This window comes from Bubalus bubalis, chromosome 2, assembly GCF_019923935.1.
Source record: "Bubalus bubalis isolate 160015118507 breed Murrah chromosome 2, NDDB_SH_1, whole genome shotgun sequence".
NCBI lineage: Eukaryota > Metazoa > Chordata > Mammalia > Artiodactyla > Bovidae > Bubalus > Bubalus bubalis.
Genome location: NC_059158.1, coordinates 71,405,503 through 71,426,157, shown reverse-complemented (window position 1 = coordinate 71,426,157; position 20,655 = coordinate 71,405,503). Strand labels below are relative to the sequence as shown.

General features: G+C 40.8%; 1 protein-coding gene and 1 long non-coding RNA gene across 2 annotated transcripts in view; one reads left to right on the top strand and one right to left on the bottom strand.

The window, feature by feature from the left end:
- The window catches only part of LOC123465229, a 73,759-nt gene that overhangs the window by 45,754 nt on the left and 7,350 nt on the right, over nucleotides 1-20,655 (top strand). The window lies entirely within an intron of this gene.
- On the bottom strand, nucleotides 17,397-20,310 carry LOC102390176 (tetratricopeptide repeat protein 30A). Its single transcript, XM_006054506.4, has one exon. The coding sequence runs from the start codon at nucleotides 20,110-20,112 to the stop codon at nucleotides 18,118-18,120; it is 1,995 nt and encodes a 664-aa protein (XP_006054568.4). The 5' UTR covers nucleotides 20,113-20,310; the 3' UTR covers nucleotides 17,397-18,117.

The window sequence follows — 20,655 nt, the reverse complement described above, 5'->3', positions numbered from 1 at the left end:
ATTCGAGGAAGACTATTCAAGGATGTTGCGATGCCACGCCAGAACTCAGTCTGAAATTAGCTCCACTGAAACAAAAAACATTGAGGGTGAAAGGAAGATCCTGGGCCATGATCATATCTTTACAGTGAGAGGTAGTCTTGTGTCTTGAGGTGAGGTGCCCGCAGACGATGGGCTCTTACTCTCCCATTGAAACTGAAAGATGGTGGTGCCGTCTGCTTTAATAATTATATTTTAAGCTCCCAGGTCCATGAGAAGTATATTCCTGGGTTGTCAAACTGTCAGGGGACTTTAAAAAAAAGATTTACATATACCTTGAAGGGGTAGAAAAAGAACTTACAAGTTTTATAAAGAAAATGCTCTAGGAAAAGGGAAGTCAGGGACCAGAATCAGGAAGAAACCTATCCAGAGTTTAATCAAGCTGAGGGAAATGTTAAGGCTGTCTTGGTCATCTGTGTTTTAGAAACTGGATGGAAATTTGATGCAAAATGTTGCTTTCACAGACTTCCTTTGGATGGTGAACAAAAGCAGTTTGGTTTCTCTATTAGACCGTGATAATGGCCCAGTATCTTTTGGTGGTGCTAATGGTAAAGAATCTTCCTGCCAATGCAGGAGACATGGGTTCGATCCCTGGATGGGAAAGATGCCCTGGAGTAGGCAGTGGCACCCCACTCTGAGATTCTTGCCTGAAAATTCCCATGGACAGAGGAGCCTGATGGGCTGCAGTTCATGGGGCCACAAAGAGTCGGACACGACTGAGTAACTTAGCACGTCTTGTGCTGGAGTGTCCAACCTTAGCCCTTTCCTCTTTCAGAGGGCAGCTAACTCTCTAAGAAGGAGAAAGCCTCATTTTCCTTTCTGTGTTGAGCTCTCTGAGACCTGGTCTAATTAGTAAGGTAAAAATCTCTCCCCTGGACCAGAGACCGACAGTTTGTCCTTGAATTCATCAAGGCTCCATGGTTTTGGAAAGAACAACTTAACAGAGAAAAGTCAGGGCTAGCTAATTTGGAAGTTGCCATGAACCTCAAAGGGGGTGCACTTTAAAGTGGTAGGTGGGCCCCCTCAAAGGAAGAAGACCCTTTATGGATTACTACTCCCAACCTGAGCCCCGTTAGCTCATCAGCCCTCAAGTGCACAACCATTTCCTTTGGGAAATCTCTACTTCCATCCACTCCCAGTCATTGAGTCTGCAAAAACCATCTGGAACTTCAGCAAAATGGTTAGTGATGCCTCTTGGTCTTTAAACCCCACAGAGCAGCCAGGGAGGAGGGCTTCTTGTTGCATGGAGATGGGTAGAAGACCTGGAATCTGCTGGTCAGATTCATTTTTCATGTTCTCAATCAAGGTGAGCTGCAAGCATGCTCATTCCTTTACCCCATATGTTGTGTCTGACAGTCCCACCCAATGGCCACATTCATTTTCAGGGATGACACAGTCTAAATTGATCTTGAGAAGTATTTCTCAAATTTGCAAGGTCCCTTTCTCTCCTCACCCACTTTTCCCTCTTTCTTCCTCTTCCCCTGAAACAGCCCCATTTTTGTGCAGAACAGTGTTTGTTTGTTTTTCTGCTCTACCCTGGGGTGAGCTCAGTGGAAAGGAGAAGATGATTGGAATATTAAAGGAGCTGCATTGCCCAAGGGCCCTTCCCAGCCTCCTGGGGACCTTTGGTGAATGATTAAGGGGTAGGAAGGGTTTCCCTGATGGCTCAGACTGTAAAGAATCCGCCTGCAATGCGGGAGACCTGGGTTCAATCCCTGGATTGGGAAGATCCCCTGGAGGAGGGCATGGCAACCCACTCCAGTATTCTTGCCTAGAGAATCCCCATGGACAGAGGAGCCTGGCGGGCTACAGTCCATGGGGTCACAAAGAGTCGGACGCGACTGAGTGACTAAGCACAGCAAAGGGTGGGGAAGTTGCTGGTTCTTGCCTTAGCCCATGGGATTTGGCTGTAGAAATAAACAGTTATAGTTAAATTGTTATATTTTAGCCTCTCAAAAAGGAACCACTTTCAGCCTTCAAGCAGACCCTGATCAGCAGAAGACAAGGTTAAGGGTCAACAGAGTTTTAAGCAAGACACAGGAGAACACGGGGTCCTCTGTTGTCGCCACACGCAGGCCTGATTCAGGTCAAGGTGGAGCCCCCAGCAGCAGGAGTGCACACTAACCTTTGTCCCAGGCAGTGCTTTAAAAGGACCCACCTGCTTTTCATGTTGGTTCCAAGAGGGTAGAGCATCCTTAGTGTGGCCCCAGCACAAAGAGAATCCGGGGCAGAAACAAAAAGCATTCTGGATGGTATGTAAACAGACATGGGCTCTGATCTGGAGTTTAGAAGGCGAGAAATGACTCATCTTCACAGAAAAGGCCCACAGGCTGCCGTCTGGAGCTCTAGGAAGACAGCCTTTTGAACTCACCATAAGCCACAGCTGAGTGTGTTCAAAAGGCTAACTAAACACAGAACAACCAGGTAAGAAATACATGCCATAATATGAACGGCCTCAAAGCCCAGCCCAAAGCAGCTACCTCATTTTCGGAGCCCAGTGCAACATGAAGATGTGAAGTCCCTTGTTTATAAATTATTAAGAATTTCAAAACAGTGACAGCAGAGGATTAAAACAAGCACAGGGACTCTTCTCTGCGTACAGCCTTATGTGATCATACAGCCATCCATAGCATTGGCCCTGTGTCTCCAGCAGAATTAATTCAGATGTGTAGGATGTGCCATCAAAACTCATTGCTGCCTAAATCTTACCTAGCAGTCAGAGAAAGAACTTTGTCCTCTTGACAGAGCAGTGATATCAGAGGGGTAAGGGGATGGGCAGTGGGCCTCCCCAGAATCCATTCTGAACAAAAATGTCTTTACTCTGTACTGGAGACTGACTCCCTGTTCCTCTTCCTTCCTTTCCTTCAGAGAAGAACTTGCCTTTTTTTTGGGGGGGGGGGTTCCCATTTTTCGTGATCTACTGGTATCTGTGCCCGGTCTGGAGTTCCCCTGGTTCTGTGAAAAGGCTTCCTTTACACATGATTTCTTTCCCACCCTCCTTCTTCTTAGCAAACACACAGCTCTTTAAAAGACTCTGACTTTTTTTTTTTTTGCAAGTTCTGTGGCTTTTATTAAATATATACTGTAATACCAAACTGTGATTACATGATGTCTGGCTTTCCCTGAACTCAAATTTAATATCCTGAAAAATGGGAAGCTTTATTGCAAGGCTGAAGTATACCAGGAGTGGGGGACTTGAGGGCGAGCGCACATGGGTCTGTTGATTGCTTTTATTCCCCCTTCTAAGATCTCTACCTGGTCATGGTTTGGTACTTTATCCTCCACTTTACGTTTTAGATTGCCTTTTTTATCCTCTTGAATTATGTTCATTACACAGTGATTCTAGACATTATTTCAGAAGACAAATAATTTATAATTCTACACCCTTAATACTGTTTTCAGCCTTAATACTCTGTTTCCACATTCTGTTATTGTCCTGGATTATATTTTTGATTGGTGCATTCATAATGGAGTTATAGGTTTTTGTCTTGGTATAGTTGAATTTTAATCCCTTTCATACTTATAAAGGTGAAACACATTTATAAACTTAAAGGAGATGAATGAACAATAAACAAGAAGTGTTAGAACTGCCTGCAAATGGAAGCAATAATCATTTAGAGACCGAGAGTCTAATAAAATGGAGCTGAAGTGATCCTAGTGGTTACTGGTCCTGTGCCTTTATTTTGCAGAAAAGGAAACTGAGGCCCTGACATTAAATAACCTGCCACACAGGTCCTAGGGGGCAGTCAGGATTAAACAGGCTGTAAGTGCCTGTTTAAAAATACAGGCTGAGCAGTACTGCTTCCACACTAGTGTCTTTGGTGGGACATCAGATCTTCGAGTGTCTATCCTTCATTTGTGATTTGAGGGCGTTGGAACAGATTTGAATCCAACTTGAAACGGACACAATGACCCCTGCCTAGTCAGCCCAGGACACACATAATGAAAAATATGGTAGCAATTACAACATTCAGTGTTGAACACTGGCTCACCAGATCCTGAGGAAAGCTGAAGACTGGATCTCAAACTGGATTTGTGCAGCACATTCACTGCCGGACTGTTCCGTAGGTTAGTGGGCTTCTTTTAAAATTACTAACTCAGAGGAAAGTGAGAGGGTTCTAAGCACGCAAGTGGACGGGCCATCCTCTTTCAAGTGGAGTAAACCATCCCTTCGACTGTTCAGAATGCTTCTCAAGTAGAATAAGGAGCCCTCTACTGGTAGGACCACGAAAAATCAGAACTTGTTAGGTTTGTGAGAAATGGGAGGAAAAAAAATCCTAGGATCAGAACAGATTCGAATTGCAAAGAAACATGAAGAAATGACTAGTTTAAGAATCTCAACTTTCCAGACAAGAAACATGGATCTAGAAAGTTTAAAACTTTTCTCATAAAATTGTTAGCAACATTCTTCTGAGGAAATGTTCATGTAAGTGGCAAAAATCTCTTTGTTAAAATGTAAAGTTAGCTTTCTAAAAATAGAAGCCTCTTGACAAGTACTCACCGAGTCAGAAAGGAATGTGTGTTGTTGTGTCTGACTCTGTGACTCTGTACTATGGCCCGCCAGGCTCCTCTGTCCATGGGATTTTTTCAGGCAAGAATACTGGAGTGGGTAGCCATTTCCTCCTCCAGGGGAATCTTCCTAACCTAGGGATCAAACCCGTGTCTCCTACATTGCAGATGGATTCTTTACTGCTGAGCCATCAGGGAAGCCCCTCAAAAATGGATACAAACCCCATTTTTGCTCAGGGAAGAGTATGGTTCTCTCACCTTCACATGAAATTCTGTACTCCATTTGCTAAACCAAGGTTTTCTAAACTGTAGTCATTCAAGTCACTGACCTGCTTTTTGCCATAGCCAAGTACTCTGTCTTAATATTTAATATTTTTCTTTCAATCACGTCATTTTTTAATTTCAGCCTCTTCCCATGCAATAGAATCCTTGAAATTTCAAGTTTACTGTGTTGTGTGTGTGTGAAACAATGTTCTTTTTAAAAGATTTTTTGACATAAACCATTTTTTTATAAAAAATTATTATTAATTTTAATTTTGGCTGTGCAGGTCTTTGTTGCTGTGCGGGCTTCTCTCTAGTTCCTGTGAGCTGGGGCTGCTCTCTAGCTGCGCTGCAGGCTTCTCATTGCAGTGCTTCTCTGGTTGCAGAGCCCAGGCTCAAGGGCGCTCAGGCGTCAGTGATTGTGGCACGTGGGCTCAGTAGTTGCGGCTCCGCTCCCCAGCTCTAGGACACAGGCTCAATAGTTGTGGCGCATGCAATTAATTGCTCCAAGGCATGTGGGATCTTCCTGGATCAGGGATCGAACTCAGGCCTCCTGCATTGGCAGGCAGGTTCTTTACCACTGAGCCACCAGGGAAGCCCAACAATGTTCTTTTTGTGTGCCAATTAAATTCATCTCATTTAATTATCTCATATATAAAGTGCTTTACAAAACACTGAGGTAGATATATTTCATTTAAATGGTGTAAATATAGTGGCCATAATTTCATTTTTCCATTCACAGCAAGTTGTTTATTGCGTTTCTTCACCTGGTCTCTCCCTCCTGCCCTACCCGCTGTCTTGAAGTCTTCCTTCATCCCCTTTCCATTCTTTCAGTCTTTTGGTTCAGTATTCACATTTCCTTTTCCCCAGTGAGGTGAAGAAAACTTTCTCTCCCTATGGCCCACTGGGGACTGTGCCTCATTTGATATTGAACTCCAGGAAACCATATTGAAACAAACTGGGATTTGACAGAATGAATAAAAAGACCTTTGTATTCTTGTCTTTTTCTAGGAATTGAGGCTTGAGGAATATTGAAAAGTGATGTTATTTCTATTTCATCCTTATAGTCAGCCTCCTCTGAGGAAATGGCACATAAACACAGAAAGTCCAGTGTATAAAAACACATTTAATAAATGATTCCTTGAAGAATATACTGGAGAGTCTGTTTTTGTTCAGGCACTGTGAAAGCTGTAATACCTATAGGGGAGAATGGAGATGAGAAAAAGTTTGATCTTCATGAAATCTTTTCCTTTATTAAACATTCCTGTGGAATTAATCCAAGCTTTGTTTCTTCCAGAATAAAGGGCTTCATTATGCATTTATTGCTGGATGAATATACTCAGTTGCCAGTTGGTTGTAACTTGGTGCCAGGATGAACCCCCATTATTTACAGTAGATTATCTGTATTGAAGCTGATCTGAAAAGGATCAGTTTTGAAATCTCTTGTCATTATCATCTATTTTCTTTGTTGAACCTACTGTATCATCTTTGTTGGCCCTTAATGAAAAGTGAATGAATAACCTTTTGACAGAAATATTTATATTTGTAAGCTCAGAAAGAGTTGTTCCAAATTCAAGCTGTTTTATAATAAGTGCAGAGAAAACTCTTCTCCCAAAGGAAAGCGTGTCATGACTGAATTTTCCTTTTAGTAATACTTACATAGTAGTTTCAGAATCATATGGAAAATTTTTACAAAATAACCTATGACTAGCCCAAACATAAATTGAAACTAAAGTTACGGCAATATGATTCTATATACTTTCTTATTCGAGGGGAAATTTAAGCATCTTCAATCCTAACAACAATTGATTTTAAAAACACTAGTGCAAGACTCCAGGACCCCTGCGAGGAGTGGGTGCTCTGCATGTACCACGGCTCCCTGAAGAGATTCCTTCTGATGGCAAACAGATGCAGACCCCATAGAGAGGCGGATGTCCTCTGCAGCCATCACAGGGATATACGCGCCTTTGAAATGACATCAGCCAGGAAATCAGTGACTGGAGTTTCAGATTTCACAGAAGGATTTTACTTTGCTTTTTGTAGGCCCAAAGATGGCAGAAGGAGGCAATAAATTCTGGCTTAGAACCTCTCCCAGTAGATGTTTAAAGAGATTATATTAGTAAATCAACTGTCCCAATCCCCCTATGTGATATGGACCATCCGGTTTGGGTTTGAATTTCTTTTGTCTTTCTTGTAGAGAACTGATATAAGCCAACAATTCAGAATAAGTTGGACAGAAAGGTGGAATACAGTACTGGGAGGATTATCAAGAACTAAAGGAATTATTTTTTATGAAGTTTTTCCTGTAACTAGATTTATGACTGGAAAGGGCCAAAGCTGAAACCGTGCAGTAAGGAGATTAGCGTTTCTCACTGGAGAAAAGATAAGATCGCCTCACTTTAGCGCATGGGTTTACTGTTCATGAGTGAATACTGCTCTTGTTTCCAGTTTCATCTTTACTCTTCTATTATAACTGTGCTTTTAGTGAAACACTCTTACATAAATGTGGAGGAAATTCTAAAATTGAGGAATATATTTTCCACATGAGTCACTATACACATTGATGTTTATCTTGTGGTTCTGCCAAGAAACAGTGAGCAAGGCTTAGACTTACAGCAGTTCATTTGGGTAGGCCAAAACAATTCTCATTTACTTCTACCTAAGTGAACACTCACCCAAGAATACGAAGGCACACCAAATCTTATGAATAGCCACTGCAATTTCAAATGACTGGACGAGCAGTTAATACTAATGAAGTCAAGGTTGCAGGCAATGTCTTTACAAAGGCCAGCTGAATCACTGGTGCCTAAGGAATGGTGCTGGATCTGAAGGATGACTGGATGACTAATGTGTTAGGAATATGGATAAAAATTCATCACCTCCTGGACAACACTCAAAATGTATGACCTAAATATGGTGAATGTGGTCTGGATGCTTTTAGACACAAGTAGCAGAGAAATCTGGCTCAAATAAATTTAATCAGTTATATTTTCCATTGTATAGGAGACCCAGAAGTAAGTCAGGCTCTAGAACAGCCGATACAGTGGCTCAAAGATACCATCAAAGACTTGAGTTCTTTCTTTTTCTCTGATATCTCAAAGTCATCCTTTAGATTGGTTTCTGTGACAGTCATACAATGGGGGCAGCAGATTCAGATCTATAACACAGAGAAAGAAAAAGTCCTTCTTACATCCTTTTTTTTTTAAGAGATGATAAAACTTTTTCAGCAGCCCTTCCCATGCCTTGGAAAATATTGGTTCACACGGGTTTTTCTAACGAAAAGGGGGATTTCAACAATGGGCTTAGATGAATAGTTCTCAACTACATTTTGAAAGTTGAGAAAAATACTGATACCTGGGTTCTATCCTCAGAGATCCTAAGATGCAGTGTAGGGTACTGAGAGTTTTAAAAGCTCTGTGGGTGATTCTAATTTGTAGGTAAGCATTTGAGAATCATAAATTTAGACCAAATTTCCAGAAGTGGGGGTAGAATAGGAGTAGGGAATGGATACTGAATTATAAACCACTATAGTCATTAAATATTGTTGCATTTGCAATGTAAATTTTAAAAGGTGAATGTTAATCTATAAATGCACACATGAGATTTGAGTCAAGTTTGGAGGAATTAATATTTATAACAAGACCAGATGAATGTGGTCTATACTAGGAGAACAAATTAGATGCATCCAAAGCCAACAGAGGCAGAAGATATTAAGAAGAGGTGGCAAGAATACACAGAAGAACTGTACAAAAAAAATCTTCACAACCCAGATAATCACGATGGTATGATCACTCACCTAGACCCAGACATCCTGGAATGTGAAGTCAAGTGGGCCTTAGGAAGCATCACTATGAACAAAGCTAGTGGAGGTGATGGAATTCTAGTTGAGCTCTTTCAAATCCTGAAAGATGATGCTGTGAAAGTGCTGCACTCATTATGCCAGCAAATTTGGAAAACTCAGCAGTGGCCACAGGACTGGAAAAGGTCAGTTTTCATTCCAATCCCAAAGAAGGGCAATGCCAAAGAATGCTCAAACTACCGCACAATTGCACTCACCTCACACGCTAGTAAAGAAATGCTCAAAATTCTCCAAGGCAAGCTTCAGCAATACGTGAACCGTGAACTTCCAGATGTTCAAGCTGGTTTTAGAAAAGGCAAAGGGACCAGAGATCAAATTGCCAACATCTGCTGGATCATGGAAAAAGGAAGAGAGTTCTAGAAAAACATCTATTTCTGCTTTATTGACTATGCCAAAGCCTTTGTGTGAATCACAAGAAACTGTGGAAAATTCTGAAAGAGATGGGAATACCAGACCACCTGCCCTGCCTCTTGAGAAACCTGTATGCAGTTCAGGAAGCAACAGTTAGAACTGGACATGGAACAACAGACTGGTTCCAAATAGGAAAAGGAGTATGTCAAAGCTGTATATTGTCAGCCTGCTTATTTAACTTATATGCAGAGTACATCATGAGAAATGCTGGGCTGGAAGAAACACAAGCTGGAATCAAGATTGTAGGGAGAAATATCAATAACCTCAGATATGCAGATGACACCACCCTTATTGCTGAAAGTGAAGAAGAACTAAAGAGCCTCTTGATGAAAGTGAAAGAGGAGAGTGAAAACATTGGCTTAAAACTCAACATTCAGAAAACTAAGGTCATGGCATCCGGTCCCATCACTTTGTGGCAAATAGATGGGGAAACAGTGGAAACAGTGGCTGACTTTATTTTTGGGGGCTCCAAAATCACTGCAGATGGTGATTGCAGACATGAAATTAAAAAATGCTTACTCCTTGGAAGAAAAGTTATGACCAACCTAGACAGCATATTAAAAAGCAGAGACATTACTTACAAAGGTCCATCTAGTCAAGGCTATGGTTTTTCCAGTAGTCAGGTATGGATGTGAGAGTTGGAATGTAAAGAAAGCTGAGTGCTGAAGAATTGATGCTTTTGAACTGTGGTGTTGGAAAAGACTCTTGAGAGTCCTTTGGAGTGCAAGGAGATCCAACCAGTCCATCCTAGAGGAGATCAATCCTGGGTGTTCATTGGAAGGACTGATGTTGAAGCTGAAACTCCAATACTTTGGCTAACTGATGCGAAGAGCTGACTCATTTGAAAAGACCCTGATGCTGGGAAAGATTGAGGACAGGAGGAGAAGGGAACGACAGAGGAGATGGTTGGATGGCATCACTGACTCAATGGACATGTGTTTGAGTAAACTCCGAGAGTTGGTGATGGACAAGGCCTGGTGTGCTGTAGTTCATGGTGTTGCAAACAGTCGGAATCGACTGAGTGACTGAACTGAACTCAACTAAAAGGCAATTAAAACCATTTATAAGATATTATAAATATTAAATATCATATTAAATAATCAGCAACAAGGGAAGTAGTAAAAGTCATGGCTCTGGAAAAAGGAATGCTTAACATTGATAGAGTCAGAATAATTTTGGGGAAAAAAGAACCTAAGAAGTGGAATGAGGTTGAGTGGAAAGAGCACAGGAGTTGAGCCAAAAGCTCTGTATTCTGATCCTGGTATGGCCTCTATTTGTTCTTGGACAAGTCCTAGTAATATCTGTGAGCCTCAGATATTTTAGTTTTGATCTGCATTTCCATAATAATTAATGATGTTGAACATTTTTTCATGTGCCTCCTGGCCATCTGTATGTTGTCGTCTTTGGAGAAATGTCTACTTATTTCTTCTGCCCATGTCTTGATTGGGTTGTTTGGTTTTTTGTTGTTGAGTTGTATGAGCTGTTTGCATATTTTGGAAATTAAGCCCTTATGGGTCACATCATTTGCAAATATTTTCTCCCATTTCATTGGTTGTCTTTTCATTTGTTTGTGGTTTCCTTTACTATAGAAACACATCTAACTTTGATTAGTTCCCATTTGTTCCTGTTATGATTTGATTCTTGAAACTTACAAAAAAAATTTACTTGTCTGCACCGGGTCTTAGTTGCAGCATGCAGATCTTTTTTAGTCGCAGCATGCAGAATCCTTAGTTGCAGCATGCAAAGTCATAGTTTCGGCCTGTGGGATCTAGTTCCCTGACCAGGGATCAAACCTGGGCCCCCTGCACTGGGGGCTTGGTGTCTTATCCACTGGACCACCAGGAAGTCCCAATTCCTGAAGTGTTTACTTTATATTAGGATGTAACCATCTCTTGTGATATATATATATAGTATTTCTTGACTTAAAGATAAATTTAAATGTTTTCTAGTCTCCAAAGTATATATTATCCTTTCTGGTATATGAACTACATAAATTACAGGAGATGACTTTGGCAGATTTGGAATAACTGAGACCAAGAGGTTGAGTCTTCACAGAATAGGCTCTTACCATGTATAGCAGAGACAGAAATACTAACCAGCCAGTAATTTCTTGGAAAGTCTTGACAAGATCTTTAAGAGTCTTTGGATGCTCTGTGGACAAACTTTTTAGAGCAGTTGCCATGAGTGCTGGTGAAACCTTTCATCATATGTCATTTATCTGAGGCATTTGCCTCTTGTACTAAAATAATTGGAAATAAAATAATAAAATAATAACAACAAATGCTTGCTCACACAGCTTTCTTGGGTCCTGATAGCACAGTGCAGCTTTAGCCATTTTGTAGTTTTTGACCTGAGGTACCCAGTCATTGATAAATGATGTTTAATTTCACAAATATGTGCAAATTGCACTTTTGAGCAAGGCCTTGGACTTAGTGTACATGTTCACCTGATAATATTCACAGTCAATTTATTGACTGACCCTACTTTAACAAATGCTCATTTTTCATACTAGAAATATGCATAGAACTCTATTTTCTAATAGTTTTTCCCTATGAAGGCAATTCATTTTCTAATATGTACATATTTTGCTGTAGACAAGAGTTCAGTAGGTGATAGATCAAACCTGGCCCAAATCCAAGGGAGTTGATTTAAACACCCAAAAGAACCTCAATAGGGGGATTCAAGTACAAAGTAATCACCTCAAACTACCCCATACAGTCTCCAGCCAAGATAATATTTTTAAAAAGACATTATACCTAATATAAAGCAAAATGTTTAAAAAGACCACAATATACCTATAACTAATGAATTAATTACCTTATGCCTAATCCCCAGCTCTGTTTTTCAGTATAAAATGATTATGATACAGAAAAGGAAGTATGCTCTAGACTTAAGAGTAAAATTAATCCCCAGTGTTGTGGAACATTTTAAGTAGTGACAGTATTGTACATCTTCATAAGTCACTGTTGTTCTATTGAGATCAAAGAAAGGTTTTTTTAAAAAGTATAGGAGTTCCTGCAAGTATACAAACAAAGCTCACCGTATTCTACAAATTCTACAGAGACAGTGCTTTTAGTGATTCCTTTTAAAATTTTCCTCTGGCTTTACTAATTTAAGAATCACTTTTTATTGATATGTTATTTCAATTTGCAAAAATGCATGGTTAAATTGTTCTAAAGTCATCTTGATAATCATAGTGCTAGCTTACCTGACGCATTGCTAAAACGTTGGTATGCATGTTTAATACCTGCTTATGGTTTCAACCACCAGCCGTCAGAAAATTACTCCTTTTACAATTGACAAAAGGCAAAAAATAAAGGATAAAAAAGAAAAAGAAAAGAGGGTGTGTGGTAAGGGAGAGATATTTGTTATTTCTTGTCTTGTGATACATTTTATAGCAATAAACACTGCTACCTCCTAAATAGAGCCTTTGAAGGCAAAAAAAGAAGCCGCTCCAAAAGAAAGCTTTATAAACTGGAAATTATCTTCCTGTTCTTTGTGGCTTTGTCCTTTTGAAAGTCTGCATGACCTCTCCGCATATTAAAACAAGGGTGTGAGGACTGATGACTCGACTGAGTGAGTGAGTTACAGAAAAGTAGCTCTGGCATCTGTTACTTCCACTCTGTTATCCATTACTGCTGTTCTGTTAATGGCAGCAGACACTTGATTAACTACCGAGATTTGGACATGAAGGGGATCCAAGGTGGGCTGTAAAGTAAACCACAAAGCTAAAGCTCTGTTTCATCTTCACCTCAATGTTCCTTTCTTTACAAATTTCTGGCAGACTGGCAGCTGGAGGCCTCACTTCAGGGACATGAGAGACTATTTCAAGAATAACTGATTTTAAAAATTCATACTATAATAACTTGTTAATAAAACTCCAGAAATATATATAATTTTTGGTATATCCTCTTAGGGAATAATTAAAAGCACATATCCCCTTCTCCAATAAATACACATCAGTAGATAAACTTAGAGAGATTGAGAAGTAATTTATAAATATTTACAAAATTCTTAATTTATGCACAACCATAGCAGAGAACGAGGATTGCTTTATAATACATTTTCATAGCTAGAGCTATAACCAAATCTCCAAGTGAAAAAAAGACAAAAATCCAAATTTCTTAGTAGTTGTCAAAATGTTAATGCATCCACTGAGATAACAACAACATTTACCTGAGGGTTTAATGTTTACTGTCATAAGTAAAAATACCAAAAAACATTTGTTAATACAAATAAATATTGTGTTTCCTGAGTGACTTATTAATATATATTAATATTAATATATATATTAATAATTATAATAACTTATTAATATATATTCATGCCATAAAAAGAGGCAGCTTTCTTCTGTATGACTTACATAGAAGCAGATGTTGTAGCTGGAAGGAACTGTGAAGAGCATCTAGTAGTTCAAATGACTGGGGCCTCAGTGGGTAAGTGAATTTCTTAAGGCCTAAAACTTGACTGGGGAAAGTCTGAAACTCAGTACCTTAGTCGTTTCATTATCAGCTCAGTGCTCACTTCCTCCTGCCTTGAACTCATTATAGTGTCCACTCCTGATATTTGTTAGTATTCACAAGGAGGCACAATTGATTCTAAAAAGTAAAACATGGAATGTGAAGGGAAAGTTTGATTATGAAACTTAAGACCAATCAAGCAACCAAATTATGGAAGAAAAATGAAGTCATGAACCAAACTTCATACCTGAAAAAAAACAGTTCTTATTCATTTAGTACTTGTACTTCTCGAAGAACTTAGCCCAGGGTCCAAACTCAACATTGCTGAGATCTACAAAGTTGAAGGACTTAAAAAATAGAGTGAAGGCATTAAGTTTTAATAAGAATTGGTCCTACTGGACAGCACAGTCTATCCTGAGATAGCACAATGAACCTATATTTATTTGCTGATTAAGACATGGTCCAGGGACTTCCCTGGTGGTCTAGTGGTTAAGATTTTGCACTTCCACTGCGAGGGGCTTGGGTTGGATCCCTGGCGTGGGGGGAACTAAGGTCCTGCATGCCACACTGCACTGCCAAAAGAAATGGTCCAGCCATGGACCATTATATACCGGTCACCAGAGTAATGCAAACACACCCACTCCTAACAGTTCTTTGGCTCATGCCACAGCCTTTTCTATAGCCTAAAGTAGAAAAGAAATTGCTCTTTATGGTTACTTGCTTATATAAAGATGTCACCCTAGCAACTGTTGATTGAGGCCAGCATCTGGTGACTATTACTGGCAGAGAGAATGCAAAAGTGATTTAGCTTATACTGCATGTTCCCTTTTTTAAAAAAGTTAATTTTGTTGCGCTGGGTCTTCATTGTTGCATGCAGGCTTTTTCTAGTTGCAGTGAGCAGGGGCTACTCTCCAGCTGTGGTGTGTGGGCTTCTCATTGTGGTGGCTTCTCTTGTTGCAGAGGATGGCTCTAGGCACACGGGCTTCAATAGTTGTGGCACACAGGCTCAGCAGTTGTCAACTGAGGGCCCTAGGGTGCTCAGGCATCAGTGCTTGTGGCGTTTGGGCTCAGCAGTTGCAGCATGTGGGCTCTAGAGCACAGGTTCAGTAGTTGTGATACACAAGCTTAGTTGCTCCACAGCATGTGGAAGCTTCCTGAACCAGGGATTGAACCCATATCCTCTGCATTGGCAGGTGGATTCCTATTCACTGTAAGACCAGGGAAATCCTCTCTACTCTTAATAAGATGGAAAAGTCCATCAAATAATATTTGTTATTATAATTCTAAGTGTACAAAGTTCAAATATAACAACTGCAAAGTTGTTGGGAAAGATTGAAGGCAGGAGAAGAAGGGAGCAACAAAGGAAGAGATGGTTGATGGCATCACTGACTCAATGCACTTGAGTCTGAGCAAGCTCTGGGAGTTGGGGAAGGACAGGGAAGCCTGGCCTGCTGCAGTCCATGGGGTTGCAGAGTTGGACACGACTGACTGAACAACAAAAAAGTTGTCAAGGAGAAATATAGATTTAAAAAATTTGTGAAATGGGGCTAATGAAGAATTAAACAGAAGCCATTGTCAGGCATTACTACATAATCCAACCTATAATCTCGTGTTGTTGTTGTTCAGTTGCTCAGTCATGTCCTACTCTTTCTGACCCCATGGACTGCAGCATGCTGTTTCCCTGTCCTTCACCAGCTCCCTGAACCTGCTCAAATTCATGTCCATGGAGTTGGTGATGCCATCCAACCATCTTGTCCTGTCGTTCCTTCTCCTGCCTTCAATCTTTCCCAACAACTTTGTAGCTGTTATATTTGAACTTTGTCCACTTAGAATTACAGATGTGAATGGTTCAGTTCAGTTCAGTCACTCAGTCATATCCGACTCTTTGGGACCCCATGGACTGCAGCACATCAGGCTTCCCTGTCCTTCACCAACTCCCGGAGTTTGCTCAAACTCATGTCCATTGGGTTCGTGATGCCATCCAACCATCTCATCCCCTGTCATCCCCTTCTCCTCCTGCCTTCAATCATTTCCAGCATCAGGGTCTTTTCCAATGAGTCAGGTGGCCAAAGTATTGGAGTTTCAGCATCAGTCCTTCCAGTGAATATTTAGGAATTATTTCCTTTAGGATTGACTGGTTTGATCTCCTTAAAGTTCAAGGGACTCTTAAGAGCCTTCTCCAACACCACAGTTTAACAGCATCAACTATTTAGCACTCAGCCTTCTTTATGGTCCAACTCTCACATCCATACATGACTACTGGAAAAACCATAGCTTTGACTATACGGACCTTTTGTTGACAAAGTAATGTCCCTGCTCTTTGATACGATGTTCAGGTTTGTTATAGCTTTTCTTCCAAGGAGCAAGCGTCTTTTAATTTCATGGCTGCAGTCACCACCTGCAGTGATTTTTGGAGCCTAAGAAAATATAGTCTGTCATTGTTTCCATTGTTTCCCCATCTATTTGCCATGAAGTGATGGGACCAGATGCCATGATCTTAGTATTTGAATGTTGAATTTCAAGCCAGCTTTTTCACTCTCCTCTTTCACCTTTATCAAAAGGCTCTTTAGTTCCTCTTCACTTTCTGCCATAAGTGTGGTGTCATCTGCATATCTGAGGTTATTGATATTTCTCCCGGCAATCTTGATTCCAGCTTGTGCTTCATCCAGTCCATCATTTCACATGATGTGAAATTTCACTCTGCCTATAAGTTAAATAAGCAGGGTGACAATATACAGCCTTGACGTACTCCTTTTCCAATTTTGAACCAGTCCATTGTCCCACGTCCGGATCTATCTGTTACTTCTTGACCTGCATACAGGTTTCTCAGGAGGCAGGTAAGGTGGTATAGTATTCCCATCTCTTTAAGAATTTTCCACTGGGGAGCCATAATCTCTTGAATCAAAGCTTCTAACTGTCTGGATTCATATGTGACTGTATTATTTCCAATATTCACATTCTTCTTTCAGGAGTAGTTCAGTAACAACAGGTATGCACATTGTTTGTCCAAGTTAACATGCAACAGGAAAACTGAAACTGCAAAACATGTTCTTAACATGCTCCAGAAGTTTATTTGGAACTAGTAGGTTTGGAAAGGAGTCACTTCCTTGAGCAAGGAGACTGCATGCTATCTATACTTCATAAGGAAATGGAAAATTTTCTACAGTGTACAACATATAAACTCATTTAATAATCCCTTCAGAATTTCCTTCCAAATATGGGGCCATAACCATCAGCTGGATAAATGGCACTAGCTCAGATAACAGACCAAATATGACATAATTTCAAGCCCATGCAGAATTCACAATGAGCCAAATTCTTAGACAGATATAGAATCTCAGTACCCAGAGATGTCATGCTACACAATTATTCTCAGCATGTTTCATCTGGGTACCATTAGTTTTTTTCCTCCCTGAAAATTAAGAAAAAAAAATTATTATAGTAGGAATTCCTACTGTTCATTGAGAGCTATTAGGTTGAACCATGGGAACTGCTGTTTTTGTAGGTTGAAAACTTTTAAAAGCAGCAATGGTTCAACCTAACATTGTTGACTTTTTCTAAACCAGGTTAAGTGGCCACACCAGTCAGTTTTATAAAGAACAAAGGTATAAAGGGTGGAGGAAACAAATAATAAAGCTCTTGTAGCTTGTAGAAAATTAAATGTCATAAGGTTTCAGAATCCATTGATAACATTTTATGGTATGAGTAGAAGACTTTGATGGGGTGATTGGAATAGAATGTTTTTTTGTTGTTTTTTTTTTTGTAGAAAGTTTTCTTTTTCCGAGAGGTTACAACATAAAAACAAAGTCCAGTATTAATCTGTCCTTAGTAGAAACAAGAATTAAAAACCAAGTTTTCAGGGTATCTTAGAACTTTATTAATAAGTGTTATTAATCAGTTAAAGAAAGGAGTAACATCATATATTCAAATTGTTAACAAATGGACAAAAGAAAACCATGAAAATTTATCAGTTGTTTATTGTCTCCACACCACAGCACCATTGTTTTGATATGGTATAATTTCCTACTAAATCTTGCAGGTTAAAAAAAAAATTGGAATATAAAGAATTTTTGTTAAAGAAAGCATTACAATTGTATTGGAAAATTCTGTCAAGACATACTAAAATCTATGCAAAACATATGCATTACAAATTAATGTTACTCAAAGATAAATTGTTGGAGTATAACATGAAATCAATCTCCAGATGTCCTACACATTAACTGAGTTCTGGACTTGACAGTGCTTGGTCTCTGGAGGATATAATCTTGTGCAGGATTTTTTCACTGTATAGCAAAACACAAAAGATACAAAGGAGAGATGTAGGCATTACAAATACTATTAGACACATTTCCTCATTCACTTTTGAATTTTTCATAAATCTTTCTAGAGTTCAAGTTCTTTTTATTATACTCCTTTTGTGATGTTTCTCAAAAGATACATCTAAATTATTTTCATTATAATTTTCAAGTGTACAAATTTCAATGTATAACAAATGTGAAAACGCCAAAGGACAAAGATAAAAGAGTAGCAAATATATAAAGTTAACAGAGCCATTTTGATAAAAGCCATCATTAGACATTACTACATATTCCAGTCTATAATCTCATAAATCAAAGCTTTCAACTCTCTGGATTCATATGTGACTGTATTCTTTCCAGTATGCATTCTTTCTTCTTCCAGGGGTTGCTCAATAACAGCAGGTATGTTCCTTCCATAGAGTTCGCAGTGTTCGAGAAACTGAACACATTCTTGAATGACACTGTCACGAAGTACAATCATGTGTTTTGACATGTTTTCTAATAATGACAGGAAGCATCTTTTGGCATAATACCACGTATCAGTTCCTAATTTTTTATTATAAGGTTCCAAGCTTTTGATAACCCGGGAAATACCAAAGTCATAATTTCCTTTGGCACAATAAAGCGTCCCTATCACCAAATTCACAATGCAGAAATGGTAGATTTTCTTATCTGGCTCATCATAGGACAGCTGCTCCTCCTCTTTTTCAATCTTCCTCATCAACTCCTCAGCTTCTTCATTTTGACTTGTCATAATATACGAAACACACAGGTTGGCCAGCACAATAGCACTGACATTCAGGATGTTGTCATAATGCTTCTTCACTATGGGCTCATAAAAACCTATGGCTTCTTTGTATTTGTTTTCCTGCATGAACAGAACATGAGCCACATTCAGCTTCCACACATCATGGTCGTTACAAAATTCCACAGATTTGCGGAAGATCTTTTCTACCATTGGGTAATTTTCAAGGTTCCAGTAGATTTTGGCCTGGGCCATCAACACGGGAATGTACTTCTCAAGGGTGTCGTCATATTCATTCTCTGCCTTTTTGATAGCTTCATCATCTTTATTGTGTCTTGCTTCCTGCACTTGTTTGGTCAGTCTCCTGAGCTGTTCAGTCAGCATCCCTGCTAGGCCATCAAGCTTAACGAAAGCCTCTTCAGGAGCTGTCTGGCAAGTGATCATGGCATCCAAGAAATCATAGAGATAAGGTGTGAGGAACTTGTAAGTCAAATGGGCATTCTCTGCCAGGACGTCTGCTGCCAGGTCAAAATATTCATATTTACAATAGAGCAGCAACAGGTTGCCAAAGGTCTCTGGGGGAAAGGGGTTCTGCTGGAGCAAAAACTGTAGTTTTTCAAACCCTTCTGTGGGCCTGGCATCCATGTTCATTAGTGCCTGATTGTGCAGGGTCACGGGGTCTAACTCCTCCTCTGCTCTTGGTGGCATGTCAGTGAGGGTTTCCTGGGCCGCCTCATAGTTTCTCAGTTGGTATTCTATGGCAGCCTTGAGGTTGAAGGCTTCCACCAGAGCAGTCTGGTGAAGGACTAAGGTGTTGCCAACACTTCGAACATCAATGCCCTCAGTAATCATGCCCACACCCAGCTCTGGGTGCTGGCGGATACCATGTTCAATAATCTCCACGATATGCTTTAGGGCGGATGCATACTGTCGACTGCTGAAATAGGCCAAAGCCAGGTTGTAGGAAAGATCAGGCCGGTAGCCCGAAGCCTGCAGGGCCGCAGAGAACTTGGAACACGCGGCTTCATAATGTCCCTCCTTATAGAGCAGACAACCCAGATTGACCTGGCCATCCAGCTCGTTCTCGCCCCCGCTGTCTTCTCCTCCTTCACTCAGTAGCTGCTCCACCAGGCTCCTGGCCCCGGGCAGGTCGCCCTCGCTGTACTTGATCGCGGCTTGGAGACGGAGGACCCGGTTGTGGTAGGCGGGGTTGTCCAGGAGGAGGAAGGACACGCGGGTGGCCTCTGGGTAAAGGCAGGCCTTGTACAGGGCCTGGGCCTGGTACAGGCGGTACTGCTCCAGCTCCGGGTGCAGCTGGCGCAGTTGCTCATAGCACTCGGCAGCCAGCGCGAACTCCTGTAGGCGGTAGTAGCAGTAGCCCAGCAGCGACAGCCCGGCGCGGCTTCTCGGGCTCCGCTGGAGCTCTCCGCCCAGCAGCTGCACGGCCTCGGCGTACCGGGCATCCCGGATGAGTCGGTAGACAACCGCGGTGAACTCCCCGTCGGGGATGGGCTCACCGCCCAGCCCCGCCATAACTGCCTCCGCGGCTGTGCATCCCAGTTACCAAGGCAACATGCCAACCGGAAACGGAAAACTCTTTTGTCCGGATATTACTTGGCAACTGGAAAACTGCGTAAGGAATATAAAAGAATCACTGAAGTGAATTTTTAAATTACTGTATTAGTCCCCGAGAACTCCGGGCTGCGGAGGTCGTGAGTCACGCAAGATAGACGAAAGGCCTCGGGGCAGTTCCGAAACGAAAACTCTACTTCCCGGCAGGCACTGGTCCGATCGCGCAGGCGTCTGGACGTGCAGCGCTGCATGCTGGGAGGCGTAGTCTCTGCAGGACGGACCCTCTTGCCTTCAATTTGTGTTGTTGATTAAAATTGCTAGCCGCATTTTGTGTCACCTGTCTCTGGCTCGCGGAAGAAAGGTTTGCGATCTGAAGCCCCTTACGTTTTTAGCCTCATAAACTTTGCAATATATACTCATGGTGTCGGTTAGTTTTTATAATTTAATGAGAAGGAAAACGTGGACTATCTCTTAGGAATTCTTTTGGAATTAGAGTAGCTTCTC